The sequence below is a fragment of the Phalaenopsis equestris genome, unplaced genomic scaffold, assembly GCF_001263595.1.
Source record: "Phalaenopsis equestris unplaced genomic scaffold, ASM126359v1 Scaffold000123, whole genome shotgun sequence".
Lineage (NCBI taxonomy): Eukaryota > Viridiplantae > Streptophyta > Magnoliopsida > Asparagales > Orchidaceae > Phalaenopsis > Phalaenopsis equestris.
Genome location: NW_018164565.1, coordinates 2,094,689 through 2,111,972, shown reverse-complemented (window position 1 = coordinate 2,111,972; position 17,284 = coordinate 2,094,689). Strand labels below are relative to the sequence as shown.

The following is a 17,284-nucleotide window of genomic DNA, read 5'->3' as shown; positions in this document are numbered from 1 at the left end:
CCTTAAGGGTCAAATTTGAGTCTAACTTGAGCTAGCTTTGGGCTAAGCTCAAATTGATTGTTGTGTTTGGTGTAAAACATCATTATGAACAACTTTCATGAAAGATGAAAGTTGTTTTGAGGTTGATTTGATGGTTAATTTGAATGGATTTGGATGGATTTTGATTTTAGACTTAAATTAAGCCTTTACGGGCCAAATTGGGGGTTTTGCTCAAAGATGGTCAAATTGACCAAATTAGACCATGGTGTAGTTGGACAAAATGGATTCATGGTGTAGTCTTACCTACTAAGTGCTAGAGGTTAGGACCAATATGTGGAACTTCAAATTGAGTAAAGAGAAGAATTTTTGAGTTTCTAATGGTGAGGGTACCTTTTCTAGTTTTCTAAGACTAGTCAGTAGGAAAGTCCTATGGCTAGACCTAGGCTACTAAAGAAATTTCTAGACCTCAACCAAAAGTGAAGTCAACAGGGCGCAGTCATTCAAAAAATGTTGCTGAACCTTATCGGATCCAGCAAACATCTCACCCACCCATTTGTCCCAAACATAGGATGACGTCATGCATGGAATCTGTCCAATGCTGGAGCTGTAGTACTCCAACAATAATATCGTAATAGCTGCAACCCATGCCATTCTTTTACAGCGTTCTTGTTGTAGATCCATTCTGAAGGGAGAAAGCTATTGGGGAGAAATAATTTATGAATAAGTGGTGATAGAAAAATGAAATAGTAGAAACATCAAGGAGTACAACGCATCAGAAAAGGAATTACATAAATTGTTCAGGAAAAAAGTTATAGTGCTGAGATCAAAATACATAAAAGAAAAACTTATTGCCAGCATAATATAAAAAATACTCATTCTTCCACTAGAACACACAAATACTCAATGCGCAGCTCGGGCCGCAGCACCATGAACATTTTCCTACGAGTAAAGTCCTCAAGTTTTTTTACACATTTTGCATTAAGACGTGTATCGACAATTACTTTTGGAATTACATCCAAAATTACGATGTAGTCTAAGATGGTGCTATCAGGTGGAGCAGCAGGAGGCGGAGTTGCGAAAGCATCAATCAGTTGATAAAATGAGCTTTTCACGAAGGTGTCCTTTTCTTTCTTCTTCCTACCTAGTCTGGGCCTCTTGGACATGGAACTTGACTCCCACTCCCCCATCTCCTTTTGGTTAATACCAGACCTTTCTTCATCAGCTATAACCTGTTCAGGTGACAAGTCATCTGGTATTCCCGTAAACCCCAACTCGCTTGGGTTGAATGCATGCTTTCCCATCGCGACAACCCCCTTAAACATGATGTCCAGTTTCTCTTCGAACTCCAACTCAATTCCGAACTGCTTATATTTTTTTGCTGTTGGCATGTCCTGTATCATTGTATGGAAGGAGAGGAGCTTAGTCACAAAACTAAAAAAATAAGAGTGTACAAAATGAGAGTGTAGTGAGTACCTCCATTTTCTCAACCCACCATTCATTAGGAGCATCAATTGTTTGTTTTACGGGATCCCAACCAAACCCGGTGGATTCACGTTTCAGCTCCTTCCAAATTTTCCACTCCTTCAATTGATTCCATTTGTTTTTGAATTTGAGCACGTCGTAATCCCTTCCTGTCAATTATTTGAACATTTTTACAATATTTTGCCAACCTTTCTTGTTGAAACACGTGGTTGGCCCATTACCGAGTTCAATTTCTGTAATATAGAGATTGCAAAAAATATTTGTAACTTTCTTATCCCACATAGATGACGGACCCCCTTCATTCGTCTTAGTCATGTTGGAACTATATGAAGGATTGACGGTTAAACAGAGCAACATAACATATAATTTTAATATTAATATTAAAGTATTGAGTAATGCTCACATATGTGATTGGCGACATTTACAAACATATCACATTGTTCATATGGATTTGCATGTCTAACACAAAAACATTCAATTATATATATGTTTCATATATGTACCTAGTGTATTCAGAAAATAATCACACCATATGAAACAAAATAATGCTTCACTAATTTGCAACACATCATGGCCATTATCTCCACATGCCAATGTACTCCTCAACATTCTTTCACCACCATCACAGAAAAAAACACAGATTATAAAGCTTGCACAACAATAAAGAGCAAGATCCAACATCATTACCAATAGGGGTGTAAATGAGCCGAACACGAGCGAGCCATGCTCAGCTCGTGTTTGCCTCGTTTATATTTCGAGCTCAAAAAGTGTGTTTGTGTTCTGCTCGTTTATATTTTGAGCTCAAAAAGTGTGTTCATGTTCGGCTTGTTTGCTTAACGAGTCGAACACGAGCTGTTCACGAACAAAGAGTTCTTTTAACACCCCTAATCATTTAGCCATTAGACAATAAGGGTTCCTTGTTGTCAATTAGATTTTTTTAAAATACTGCTTAATATATACTTTATATATATATATATATATATATATACTTGATGAGTAGTATTTCGAGCCAAAACGAGCTGAACACGAACGAACACATCTTAGTTCGTGTTCGGCTCGTTAACTTATTGAACAAAATTAACGAGTCGAACACGAGCTTCTTAACGAGTCGAATACGAGCTTCTTAACGAGTCGAACACGAGCTATTCGCGAACAACGAGCCATTTTGACAGCCCTAATTACCAATCCCAAACATGCCATAAAAGTAAGATTTCAAGAATTTTCATTAAAGCCTCACTGTTGAAGAAATAGTAGAGCTCCAGAAAGGAATATTTACGAGGAAGAAGCACCCTACGCTGTCAGAAGCAATAGCATTTGGACTAATCATATGTTTAAATTACTAAGCAATAATTTGGTGTTACCATATGCCATGCTTGCAATGTCATATGCATAATCTCCATTCCCGAGCATACAAGCGTACAGGCATGCCAAATTCTCAAATTCTCACACAGATATTGAGATTCATAATCTCCATTCCCAACCATACAAGGATACAGACGTCTTGAACATTGCCATCAAATGTCAGTGTTGGCTATGGAGAAGAAGGGATAGTAGAAAATGTTGTCGGTCCATTTTCTAGCACACATTATATAAGAACTGCAATCATTGCAATTACATACATACCATCCAATTCTTATATATTTACATGTGCAAAAACAAACGTTACTGTACTATATATGTTGCATGGGAGAAGTTCAATAATTTAACCCATCTCTCTCAGGGAAATAAAACGGCATTCATTCTTTTCTAAATAAAATGACATTCATTTTCTTCTAAAATGCAATTAAAAAAACTCTTCTCTTGTAAATTATTTTCCACTAGCAGAAGTTTTGCCCCCAAGAAATTGAAAAACAATAAACATCTGTAGAAAAGTCACAACCAATTCATTTTCACTTGGGACATAACTATGCTTGGCTTTCATGCTTCATTAATGGCAATAAATTGCTTGGAATATTAAAGCGAAGTTATTTTCCACTAGCAGCACCATAATTCCATCACCTCTAAAATATATTAAAGCTTTGTGACATCTAATATTTATACACATAAATATGAAACTTTAGATGCTAATTGGATATATTTAAAGGAATTGTGTGGTATACATGACAATTCCCCACAAAACTCCCAGTACAAATCAAATAGCAATGGTTGAAGCTTGCAGCTATAAATTCCTCTCGCGTAATGCTTAAATAAAAGTGATGCTCACTAACATACCATACAAATAGAGTAGGACAATATTTTCATCAACCGTTCAACCAAACTATCCAAAACCAAGAGGTATTTGCATGCATATAAGCCAATTCCTATATATTCGCATACCTGAAATTTTTTCTTAAAAACCCATTATACCACACAAATCTTTCATATAACAACAAAATTACCATCATCTGACCTTTAAAAAGAGAAATAAACTCATTTAAAACCTAAAGTTTCATATTTATGTGATGACTTTAACCATCACAGGCAACCATCTTCTCACAGGAAACATGTTTTTCAGAGCCTGCGAAATTTCAGACGAAGGATACCGGTAATATGAAGGATAAAAAATTTCTCTACAGTTAAATACGAAGAAATTGCACGAAGAAAATCTTGGAACACGAAGGATAAAAAATTTCTTCCCACTAATAGCATTTCCCAACGCATCCCACTAATAGCATTGCCCAACTCACCATAATTCCATCGCCCCTATACCATCACGGGCAACCACACACATATCATTTCTCTACAGGGAAGAAGAGCTGTGCAAAACCATAAGGCATAAGAGGGATACCTGTGAAATTTCACACAACTTTCGATCCACCACCTAACGACCTGTTCACCACCTAAAGGCCAAATGGGAAATGGGAGAGGGGAGGGGTGCACGGGATCGAGGTTCGAGAATAGGGGAGTTTGATCGCAGAGTTGGGGCAACGACGAAGACGGGATCGAGGGGCTGAGGAGTAATAAGTTGTGAGGAAACACGGAACGCGGGGTAAAGGGAGCGGCGAACGATCCTTCGTGTTATAACGTAAACCCTTATGCGCGTTACGAAAATGCACTAACCAAATGCTTCCTCGGCGTTACGAAAACGCCGAACGCATGGATAAGCTGCGCCAAACGGATCCTAAAGCACTATAGAGAGTCCTAGAAATTCAAGGACTTTTGTCATGTTCTTTGGCTCCAACCAATCATAATGGTGATAATTTTTGTTGCTTCATAGAAATGTCATGGACATTGTCTCCAAAATGAAAATGCAGTCAAACTGAGAAGAATACTTGGAATGCTTGGCCCACAGTTAATGTTCTCGAGGGTTTTGTAATGCAATGCAAATGTACAGTTCATGTACGATAGGAAATCATCATTGAAGGTGATCTCAAATCGGTCTAAGGGATGGAGGCTTGACTCATCAATTGAATGAAGGAAGCAAGGATTTCATCAATCCGAATGAATTTATTAGGAACTCGTAATGCTCGTAAGAGGTTTTGAATGCCATCTTTGTCCATCAGTTGTTTTATGATAGAAATTTTCTAAAGCTCTGGTCTTTACATTTTACATATCTACTTTTTGGCATATGAATGTTAGTCTCTTTGTTTTCTTTCTATCATATACTGTTTTTCTATCTTTTCCTCTTGTTTTAGTTGTGTATTATTCTTGTAAGTTCATTCTAATGGTTGTCGACATTGTGATGTTGAATTTCACATTTTTCAAGAAGTTTCATCCATTTTTGCTGTTTATTGTTAGGTGTGCGCTTCTGGTCATGGAAAGAATGGGGCTATTTGTGTGATGCAAAATTCGATTCGACCTGACTTGATAACTGAGGTAATTTGTTTATCTCTTTTCTTATGTATTTTTGAGATAATTGTACTGTTTTGATCATCCAGAAAAATAATGATTTTACCATTATATTTAACTTGGCTTAAGGTTTCTCTAATCCGTAATAACAAAAGATTAATTATTTTTATTATATAACATGTTAGAACCATAGATATACCATTTAAAATTAATTATCAAATTTTCTTTGTTATATTATTTTTTGATTTGATGCATATTTGAGCTTCCTCAAAAGTTTAATTGTTGGTTAAGCTGGTTAATATTGTTGGATTATAGTGAAAACTCTTACGAATAATTTTATATATTTAAAATGTTGAATTATCGTGTCTTTTTAAATAATTTGAGGCTATCCTTTAAAATTTATTATGCTTTGTACGAGACTCATGTTAGTGTGATTAATATTTGAGCAATCGATCATATCTTTCTAAATTTTGTTTGCATGAGCTTGCTATACAGATCATGTCAAGTAGGGCTTATAACTTTATCTAAAACTCATAGTTCTTAGACAATTGCTTGAATTTTAATTAATTTCAAAATGAAAATTCAACCAAAAATCAATAGGGTCACTTTTTTTTTGTCTGTGTATATCTCACATATTAATTAGGATGAGGAATTAAAAAATATAAATAATTTTAATATTAATAGGTTTGGCTCGAATCAAATTTAAAGACTACTGAACATTTATAAATTTCAACTGGAATGAATTTAAATTAAATAAATGAGGCTAACATTGTTAAAGTCGTCTTTTTGTTACTTCTATCATCAATTGTGATAGATAAATTTTGGAGGCCAGTAAAGGCGTTACACTACATTAGAGCAGTAGATTCTAGAAATTATGAAATGCAAACAGTTTCCATATCAGATGATGATGATGATGCTTGGAGCTAATCATATTTTGTATGATGTCAACATAATTTTTAGATTTGAGACTTGGAAGTTATGTCATGATGATGCATATGGAAATATAATTTCTTATCAAATAATTTTTCACAATTGAGTTTTTGATCGGTGATCATATTCTCTAGAGTTTTCATTTATAGGTTTTCAATTTTAATGGATGAGATATTGACTGATGCCTTTCAAATGTTATTTTTCTTAGCAATTATGAGCTATTTCATTCAAGTTACCTCCTAAAGAGTTGAAGTTATTATAGTTTCTATGCTTTAGTTTAGTTTAGTTTATTTATTTATTTATTTTTTCGCAAGCTTCGATTAGCTCCAAGAGACTTTACTTGATGATAAGGACTGTGGTTCAAGTATTCTACTCAAGGTAGTATTTATTCTTGCACACGAAGGAGACTTGAATATGGGGTATAACTAACTCAAGTTGACTTGTGATCTATTTGGATCCAACTCGATGAATGACTCATGAGGTTAGCCTGAGTTTGTCACACCCCAACGGGCCCACCTTTAAGTGTTGGCTGAGGTGTGATAAAGGCAGACAATTTAGCTAGACTAAATTCTCATCAATACTCCTGACTTGCAGAATCAGGACCTAGAGGGATGAAGTTGTCTAACTAAAGCGTCACAAACAATGCGTTGCGTTTCATAATTTTTTTATATTCATACTTGGAAGAGTAGAAAATTATAACATCAAAACATGTAAGCTATACAAAGCTACTAAATCCAATGTAAATAAAATGCTTACCCAAAACTATACAGTGCAATACTGTACAGATCACACTCGAGTACTTGCCCTGATATTTCTTGCACCTATCTGGAAGATAATAACATGGAGTGAGTAACAACCAACTTAGAGAAATTATTAATGTTGAAATAAAATTTTATACATAGAAAAGAAACGTGCATCCCTATATGACTGTTCATTTCCGCACAAAGCATGATATGCTAGAATCATATAAACTTTAAAATAAAAGCAGATAATGTAGAAATCAAGACTACTGTGTAAACATGTATTGTCATATGCATAAAGTCATTAGTATAATCAAAAGCATGTTCATAAGTTGTTTATCGTATGTAATCAACCTAATATTATTTCATTAAGTGTCATTTCATATTATTGTCTTTTCTAAAATGTATAAGCATTAACTATTTTCATGTTTTGTTATCATGGGTCGACAGTCAATAGTCCCGCTGATTCCAATGGTTCTCTACGTTCTGTCACCAACTGTTAAAAACAGTTTAAGAATTTTGTCGCTGTCTGAACACCAGGAGTTGAGAATACCCCATCTCCCTGCATAGCATACTTGGAAGCACTCATGTAATAATCTACTCATAACATTTCTTATGATATTTCTTAAAGTATAATACTTGTAACAAACATTCATAGGTGTTTCATAAAACATAATTCTTGTAATTAAACATTTCATATATCACAGACATGAATCATAACAAAATGAATACCTGCAAGCAATTAATTTTATATGCATGTTTATATGTATCAAAAAATAACATAACATCATATGTATCATAAGAAAAGTTAACTTAGATTCATACATTCCAAGCAGGTATTTATATATAATATGCAAGAAATCTAAATGCAATTATGTCGAATACATAATCACATAAAACCTACAGAAGGTTATTTTTTTAAATTAACACAAGATTATTTTATCTGATTTGACGGAGTAGCCTTAACGAGGAGTTTTCTCATGCTCGTGTCGAGCTCGCCGTTTCTTATAAACAATATGGGAATTCATAAGCTTTGTAGGAATTTATGAAATCCTAGCTCGTCTCTTTATTTAACCCAAAACCTGACTTATTTGCTAGAACTGACGTCAAACAAGTTTCTCGACACAAGCCCTTCCCTTTCAAAACTGTTTATTTTTCTCACCAACTCTTCTTAATGCCTCAAAGCTCCCTTCATCTTCATTGATTTTGTGCTTAAGCCTTTACAGAACATTGTAGACCTCTTTTAACACTTTCGACATAAGTTCAACACCTCTGACAACTACAATAACTAAAAAAGTGTATAAAATTGAGACAAACGTTAAATGGAAAGTGTAAAGAAGCAAAATGAAAGTCTCAAATAGCGTGAAAGAAGGATTCATACCATTTGATTTAATTCTCAAAGTTTTAAATGTCACGACTCGACCCGATGCTTAGAATTAACTAAGGCGAGAACTGTGGTCCGACGCTATTAACTATTCATTTTACTTTCTACAAATTTTTTCAGAGACTTTCAATATATAAAATAGCCACTATTCACAAGGTGCAATAAAATTTAACATCAAGAAATAACAACATAATCTAAAAACCAAATCTCAAACCATTAATTTACAATATATGAAGGAAACAGTAAAAAAGAACTACAAACACAACATAGTAGTACCTATCAGCTGCAGTCCTCTTCCTGTAAACTAAAGCTCTCATACCAGACAAATTAATCTAAAGTTTTTCTTTTTATGAAGAAAATATTAATTTCAAATAAAGTTTTGACTTAGTGAGTAGTTATAATCTTTGTATGAATTAAATTTTGTTGCTTATGCTATGCATGTAGCCGATCCCATGTAGTGGGATTAAGGCTTTGTTGTTGTTGTTGTTGCTTATGCTATGCATGAATGACAAAAAAAAAAAAAAGCAGCTCAGTACTTTATAAAACATTGAATTTTCACTTTAATTATTTCTTTTTCCATTTCACTTTATGTGTTTACCATTTTAACATCATTAATAATCTTAACAGGATTACCGTCATGCCCGAAAGTATTCTAAAAATGTGCGCGAAAATACCATAAAAATGTATCTATCCTCAAATGTACCCGAAGTTACTTACCCTCATGTTATACTCGAAGTTTCCCTTAAATTGTACCCAACGGTACACCTTTAACGTGCACGAGTACATCGCAACATCTGCTAGTATCATCTGGGGTAATCTTGTATGACTTAATCCTTAACATGTCATATCAATTAAGATTCTTTAAAATGTACCTTCATAGGTAAGTTATTTTTCTTCTATCTCTTATGTCATTTCAGATATTCAATATGCAATGTATAAGTGGAACAATTACTTTGAACAATTTAATAAAATAATTATTCATTTACTAAAATATTAATTTAATGCATAAAAAAATAATCACTCACCTTTGTTTTGAAAAGACTTCTAAAAAAATTCAACCTTTCCCTTCACGTCATAGCACCTAAACTAATTAAATGTGCATATAATTATTAGAATTTCATTCTAAAAGAAAAAACTTAAATATTTAAATATATAGGAATGATTAAAAAAGCACTAACCTTTATGAGTTTAAGATTCTTAGCTTTCCTCAAAATTCAAGAATTTAGTAGCCTTCTATACTCTTGCTGATTGCATAAAATTTAATAACATTAATTTAAATAATTATATTATTTATTCTAATAACAATATAACTTTAATATTTACCTTGTAAGTTGCTTAGATTGATCTCCCCTCACTTGCACACTCCAATTTCTCATTCGATTATGAATTCACTATTTGTTAGAGCTCTAAATGTCAAATAAAACTTCTCATTAATATTATTATTAAACACACCCACATATTTTTAACACATATTTAATTGTTCATAAAAAAATTATTAATTATTTTAAAATTTTAAATTTTACCTTGTAAGGTTTTCGGCTTTTCCTCTGCCCTAAGCACACGAGGTTTCGATTGGCCTTCTCCCTTGGACAGAGCCGACAATCTTCCCCTTCAGCCTATACTCAACTGCGCTAGCTCCCTCCTTCGATCCTGATTGGTCTCTCCCAACAGAGCACACAAGGCTTGTTGCTCCTCCTTCGCACGACTCAACAACCCTAACAATCGCACGCAAAACTCACGGTTTCAACTCTTTTCTTCCTTCTCTCCCGAAGGCGAAGCATTGTCGGTTGTGGCCCGTTCCAGTAAACACTTGATGCCACCACCTCCTTCTCTTCCTCTGCTTGCACGTGAACATGGCTTACTCGCCTCCCTCCTTTTCTTCTTCTTCTTCCTACGACTTCTCCGCTCAACTGGGGCACCACAAAGACATAGCATGCTCCCTTCCTCTTCTTTCTTCTTTCAATCGGTTAAGACACGCACAAGAATTCCTCTCTCTCTCTCTCTCTCTCTCTCTCTCGCTCGCTCGGTCATTCCATGGTTTGAACGAAGAGACGATCAAAGGAAAGCAATAAAGGCTTAAGTCATACATGATTACTCCCAGATGATACTGACAGGGGATACAACGTACTCGTGCACTTTAAAGGAAGTGGTAAAAGTGTATTTTCAGATGCAATTTGAGGGTACATTTCAAGTATATTTTGAGCGTGCATTCGTATACAACTTTTGGGTGTCTTCAGACACATTTTTAAGGATATCTTTGGGTATGATGGTAATTCTGTTATGACTATTAATGATGTTAAAATAGAAAATACTTAAAGTGAAACAAGAAGAAATAAAATTAAAGTGAAAGTTCAAGGTTTAATAAAGTGTTAGCTACATTTCAATTTGGTCATTTATGCATAGGATAAACGACATAATTTAATGCATATAGAGATTATAATTATTCACTAAGTCAAACTTACAGTTGAAATTAAAGTTTTATTTTAGGAGAAGAAAACCTTTAAGTTGATATGTCTGGTATGAGAGATTTGATTTACAAGAAAATGACTGTAGTTGATAGATACTAGTGATGTTGTGTTTGTAGTTTCTATTTATTGTTTCCTTCATATATTGTTTAGTATTGGTTTTAGTTGTGATTTTCAGATTATGTTGTTTCTTGATTTTATTGCATTTTGTGGATTGTTAGCTTTTTTATATATTGAAATTCTCTAAAAATTTATGGAAAGTAAAATGAAATGTTAATATTGTCTGACCAGAGTTCCGACCTTAGTTAATTTTAAACAGTGGGTCGGGTGTGACATGAGATGCTGCCTACAAAAGTTTTATGCGCCTGGTTCGCACGACTTTGCTACACTGCACAGGTTGCATACCCCAAGGGAAGAAGATTACAGAAGAGGTGATGAGAAAGTGCAGAACTCTACAACTTTCTTATATTCCACTCGTCCCTTTGCCACAGTGAAGGATTACAAATCCTTTCTGCCATGTGAGAATCTTTCCAGGTGAGTGAGTGAAGAGAGATAGAGGAATGGGAGTGCGGTATTTAAGTAAAATCACAAAATATCATAGCTTTTGGATCTCATCCAACTGCTGCATGTGCTCGAAAGTGTCGTAAGTTCAGCCATGAAAAGTAAAGAGGTCGGATTAGCGAGGAAATGAAGGTTTAATTAATATGATTTTACTCGTAACTTTAGAATTTTATAACTCCTAATCCAAACATAATTAATATATAATGCTATACATGAATTGATCGATTTCATGTATAAAATTTTATAAAAATAATTTGGTTAAATTTTTGGGGATACGAAATTTGGGTACTTTTAAAATTTGTCGAATTTTTATTGGTATCTCAGGTTTGGGTGTTATCGCTCTACCCTCTACCCTTTTTATCTTTTCCGACTTTGAAGAGGAATAATTTTGTGTCATTTCTTCTTTTTGCCATGTGGCTTCTTTTTCAGGCCTGTGCTTCCACTTGATCTTGACAAAGGGAATTTGTTAGCTTCTTAGCATCAATTTTTAAAATGCTTTCAGGCTCTTCAACATATGTTTGATTTTTCTATACTTCAATATCTTCATGTGAAATCATTCATTCTGAGTTTGAAACCCATTTTGTTAGCATTAAAATGTGAAATGCATCATGAATATCTCATATATTCGCTGGTAATGCTAATCTATAAGCAACATAGCCAATCCTTTCTATAATTTCAAAAAGGTGGACTCAATTTGTTTCCCTTACGATATCTGGTTGTACCTTTCATTGGCCTCACTTTCAAAAATAAAATACAAAATCTCTGATTTAAAATTCTTATGTTTTGTGCTTTATATCGTAATATTTCTGTTGTTGATCCTGAACGATTTTCAATCTGTCTTTGATTAATCTAATTTTCTTTGTAGCTTCATCAACTAAATTAAGACATAGCATTTGACATTCACCTACTTCATCCCAATTTAATGGAGTTCTGCATTTTCTGCCATATAGTGCTTTATAAGGAGCCAATTTGAAATTAGATTGATAACTGTTGTTGTAGATTAACTCCATCATTAGAATGTGATTTTCCCAACTGCCTCCGAAGTTGAGAATTCAAAGCCGAGCCAATTTGAAATTGGATTGATAATTATTATTGTAGATTAACTCCATCATTAGAATGTGATTTTCCCAGCTGCCTCTAAAGTTGAGAATTCAAAGCCGCAACAAATCATTCAATACATGAATTGTCCTTTCCGATTGTCCATCGGTTTGTGAATGAAATTCTGTGCTAAAATGTAACTGTGTATCCAAACCTTGCTGAATGCATTTCCATAACCTGGACATGAATCTTTTGTCCCTTTGAGAAATGATGACTTTTGGAATTTTATGTAATCTAATAATTTTTTTACATACAATCTGACCAACTTTTCAACTAAAAATGTCTGTTTAATTAGCAAAATGTGAGCTGACTTTGTTAATATGTTAATAATAACCCAAATATTGTCGTGGACTTGTCTGGATTGAGGAAATCTCATAGCAAAATCCATAACAATTTCCTCCTATTTCCATTCAAATATAGGCAATGATTGAAGCAATCAGCTGGGTTTCTGATGCCAATCCTTTACAATCTGACAAGACTAACTTTGAGATATATATCGAGCAACATCTTTTTTCATACCTGGCCACTGGAATACAAATTTTAAATCATTATACATTTTTATGCTGCCTGAATGAATTGTGTAGTTTGAATGATAAGCTTCATGCATAATTTTCTGTCTTAAATCAGAGTCAAACAATACCCATAACTGCAGTTTTTTTATAATTACACCATCTTTATTAACTGTCATATCAGTCTTTTTTCCTGATTGAATTTAAAAAATTTCGGATATTCGTTGCTAATTCTCTGAGCTGCCTTAATAATTCTATCTATCAAAGTTGATTGCAATGTCAATTGATATAAATATCCCATATTACTTTGTATTCTAACTTCCAAAATCAAGACATCAATTTCTTTAATCAACTATGACTTATGTGATAATCCAACTTGCACTGTCTGTGAATTTACGACTCAAAGTATCAACAACAACATTTGCTCAGAACATTATTGTATGTCCAAGTCATAGTCTTTGATTAGTTCTAACCATCTTTCTTGCCTCAATTTCAGCTATTTGTGTGAAAATGTAGTTCGGACTCTGATGATCAATAAACTTCACATTTCACGCTGTCTATGTAATGTTGCAAACTCTTAAAAGCAAACACTACAACAACGAGGCGTAACTAAAAATCTGGAATTTTTCTGTACCTGATGGAATAGTTGAAATTGAAGTGGTCAAATATTTTTTGAACTTTTGAAAACTGTGCTCATTTTCTGCATTCCACTGAAACTGAATGTCTTTCTTCATCAATTTTGAATAAAGGCATAACTATATGTGAAAATCCTTTTACGAACCTCTTGTAATATTCAACCAATCTATGGAAACTGTGTACCTCAGTATTATTTTTTGGAGTAGATCATTTTTACAATTGCTTTCACATTCTAAGAATCAATTGAGATTCCTTGTTCATTGATAATGTGTCACAAAAATACAATATTTCACAAGTAAAGCTTACATTTCAAAAATTTTACATTCATTTGATTCTGCCTCAACAGCTCCAAAACTATCCTCGGATGCTTGGCATAATCCTCATCAATTCTTGAATAAATTAGAATATCGTCAAAAAAATAATAACAAATTGATTCACATAAGGTTTGAAAATTCAATTCATTAAGTCCATAAATATAGCAGGAGCATTGGTTAAGCAAAAATACATAACTAAGAATTCATAATGATCATATATAAACCAAAAGCTGTCTTAGTTATATATTTCTTTTTGACTATGACCTGATGATATCCCGATAGGGCTGTAAACGAGCCGAGCTTGAGCGAGCTTGCGGCTGGGGCTGTAAGGGAGCCGAGCTTGAGCGAGCTCGTGTTCGGCTCGTTCGAAATAGCTCGTGTTCGAAATCGTCTCGTGAACAGTGTGTTCGTGTTCGACTCGATTTAAATATTCGTGTTCGTGTTCGACTCGTGTTCGGCTCGAAATTGGCTCGTTAAACTAAAATTAAGGAAAATAAATGTTAAGTGTGGGATTCGAGCCTGGGTCAAACCTATACAAAAGAAGACACTAACCACATTGTCACATGAGATGTTATGAGTTAAACTTAGACATAAATATATATAATATATTATTATATAAATAATATATGTAATATATTGTTATATAAGAAGTTATATATATATTTTTTTTCGAGCCATTTCGAGCCGAACTCGAGCGAACAAACTGTTGTTCGTGTTTGGCTCGTTTTTAACGAACGAGCCGAACACGAGCTGCTTAACGAGCCGAACACGAGCTGTTCACGAACAACGAGCCAAATTGACAACCCTATATCCCGATCTCAAATTAATTCTGGAAAATACAATAACACATTCTAATTGATCAAATAGATCATCGATGCTAAGTAAATGATACTTGTTCTTGATTGTTACTTTGTTCAAACTTATATGATTAATGTATATAACCACATAAATCCATCCTTCTTATTGGCAAATAATATTGGAGCACTTCATGATAACTTTTTCAGCCTGATAAAAACTTTATCTATCAGTTCCTGTATTTGACAGTTTACCTGCTATAATTCCTTCGAAGCTATCTTATACGAAGATTTCAAAAATGCAGATGTTCCCAGTTGTACGTTAGTTTCAAATTGAACTTCTCGTTCTGGTGGTAACCCTAGCAATTCTTTAAAAAATATATCAAAAAATTCTTCAACGATTGAAATGCTTTTCAATTCCTGTATATCTTTATTCAACACTTCTAATTTGACCAGAAATACTAGTTCTTAACTCGCAAATACTTACCAAATTTCACTGCACTAATTAGGGACAATTTTGCATTTTGATCACATACGATATATAATGAATTTTCACCTGGCAGTTTGAGTTTTACTCACCTTTTACAATATCTAATTGTAGCAAAAATGAATTACCAATCAATCCATCCCCAGTATGACATCAAAAGTCTAAATTGGTATGATAATTAATTTTACTGATTATTAGTATGTACAACTCATTTTTAGTTTACATAAAAACCACTTCCCGAATGCATGAGAACACACAAAACTGAGGTATAATGTATAATATCAACATGTAAACTAGCAACAAACTTATCAGATATAAAGAAATGCAACGCACCTGATCGAATAAAATAGGGCCAGACTGATCTTGAATCAGAAGCGTACCTGTAACTACTTCAGATTCTTTTGCTTCTTGAGGCGTAATTGTAAAATTCGGGTTTTTACTGGTTGCTCAATTTTGCGTTCTGAAGTTGAACCCTTTGCTTTAGTAGAAGGCTTTCCTAAAAATTGAGATTTGTTGTGCTGACTGTATTCCACAAATTTCCTAGGTTGTCCCTATCCTTGAATTGTTAGTGGTTAGGTGTCTCTTTTCTTTTGTTGCAGAGAATTCATTTGAATATTCACTGGTTGTTCATATTAGCACTTTCCTGAATCAATCAAATACTACCACAAATGTCTTTTAACACACTTTTCACAAATGGTCTTTTCTACGTGAGACTGCCTCTGCTTATTTTCTGGTTTAATTTTATTTCTTTTAAAGTATTCTCCTTTGCCAAAATCCTTTCGTTTGTTTATTTGTGGTTGCCATTGCTGATTGCCAAAGTTAATTCATTTTCTATTCTTCCGAATCTTTCAACTAACACGTCGAAATCACTTATGCAAACGACACCAATGTCAACTTCAATTGATTTCTAAAACCATGTAGAAATTTGTAACATTTTTTCTCTTTGATACTGACATAGTGAGGTGCATATCTGGAAAGAGAAGTGAATTCTGTTTCGTAGTGCGTAACTTTCTTGGACCCCTGAGTCAAATTGAAGAATGACTTGCAACGCTAATCTGGCTGATGGTGAAATAAATCAATCTTTGAAGACGTTAACAAACTCATCCCACTGAATCTGTGGATGAGGTTTCAGCTAAAATTTTTCTCTATGTTTACACCTGCCAACATCTCTTTGCTTCACCTTCTAGCTTGAAAGTAGCTAACTCCACTTTTTTTGTTTTTCGAACAAATCATACAATCCAAAATTTTTTCGATCTCCAATAACTGTAGAGTCACTAGCACCCTTGAATGCATGTGGCTTGAAAGATTGAAATATCTTCAAGTTTTGATCAATTTCTTCCCCAATATCAAATCTGGGCCTTGTACTAGTGGATGATGTTTTGATAACATCTAGTTTTTCGACCACTTGTGATATCAATTGCACTATGCTCTGTAACTCAGTAGCTCTGGTGTTCTCTTTTGTGTGGTTCTGCTTTTCATTTTTTCAAAATTTTTTTAGTTCTTGCTCTGCATTATGTAGTTTTTTATTCTTCTTCAGACATGTTTATTTGTATTGAGGACAATTATTATTCAAATGTAATTTGTCATATAATAATTTTATCGTGCATGCATGATACTTTACGTCGTATGGGTTCCTACCCTAAATTCATCAACCTGCAACAATGTATAAATCAATTTATATTTGATCTCTTACTTCTAATTCCAAGGCGCTTCAATCATTCTTTTCACCCAATAATCATGTTTTGATCACTTTCTGTCACACCTCAACTGACCCCTCTATAAGGTTCGGCTGAGGTGCGACAGAAACGGATAATTTGACTAGACTAATTTTTTATCATTAATCATCCTGACTTGTAGAATCATGATTTAGTGAGTGATGAACCACTCTAACTAAATCGTTGTAAATTATGTAAACAATGCATTACATTTCACAATTCTTTCATATTCATGCTTGTCGGTCAACTTATTTTTCTTTTCGATTAGATTGATTTAGATTTATTTGAAAAATATGATATATGAAAATAATTTTTGAGATTTAATTTAAATATAAAAGATATATAGTTTGGGTTTTGAAAGTAGTGTGTTTTAGTTTTTGAAAAATGAGACCAAATGGATCTCATTAGTCTGATAGTTTGCA

At 33.7% G+C, this 17,284-nt stretch overlaps 1 protein-coding gene across 1 annotated transcript in view; it reads left to right on the top strand.

Annotated features, from left to right (window-relative positions):
• Window positions 1-11,787, top strand: part of LOC110021222 (cleavage and polyadenylation specificity factor subunit 1-like) — a 75,185-nt gene extending 63,398 nt beyond the window's left edge. Inside the window, exons 13-15 of the mRNA XM_020719632.1 lie at window positions 5,179-5,256; window positions 11,068-11,282; window positions 11,739-11,787. Coding sequence (XP_020575291.1) covers window positions 5,179-5,256; window positions 11,068-11,282; window positions 11,739-11,787 — 342 coding nt within the window. The remainder of the gene's footprint in view (window positions 1-5,178; window positions 5,257-11,067; window positions 11,283-11,738) is intronic.
• Window positions 11,788-17,284: the final 5,497 nt, after the last annotated feature.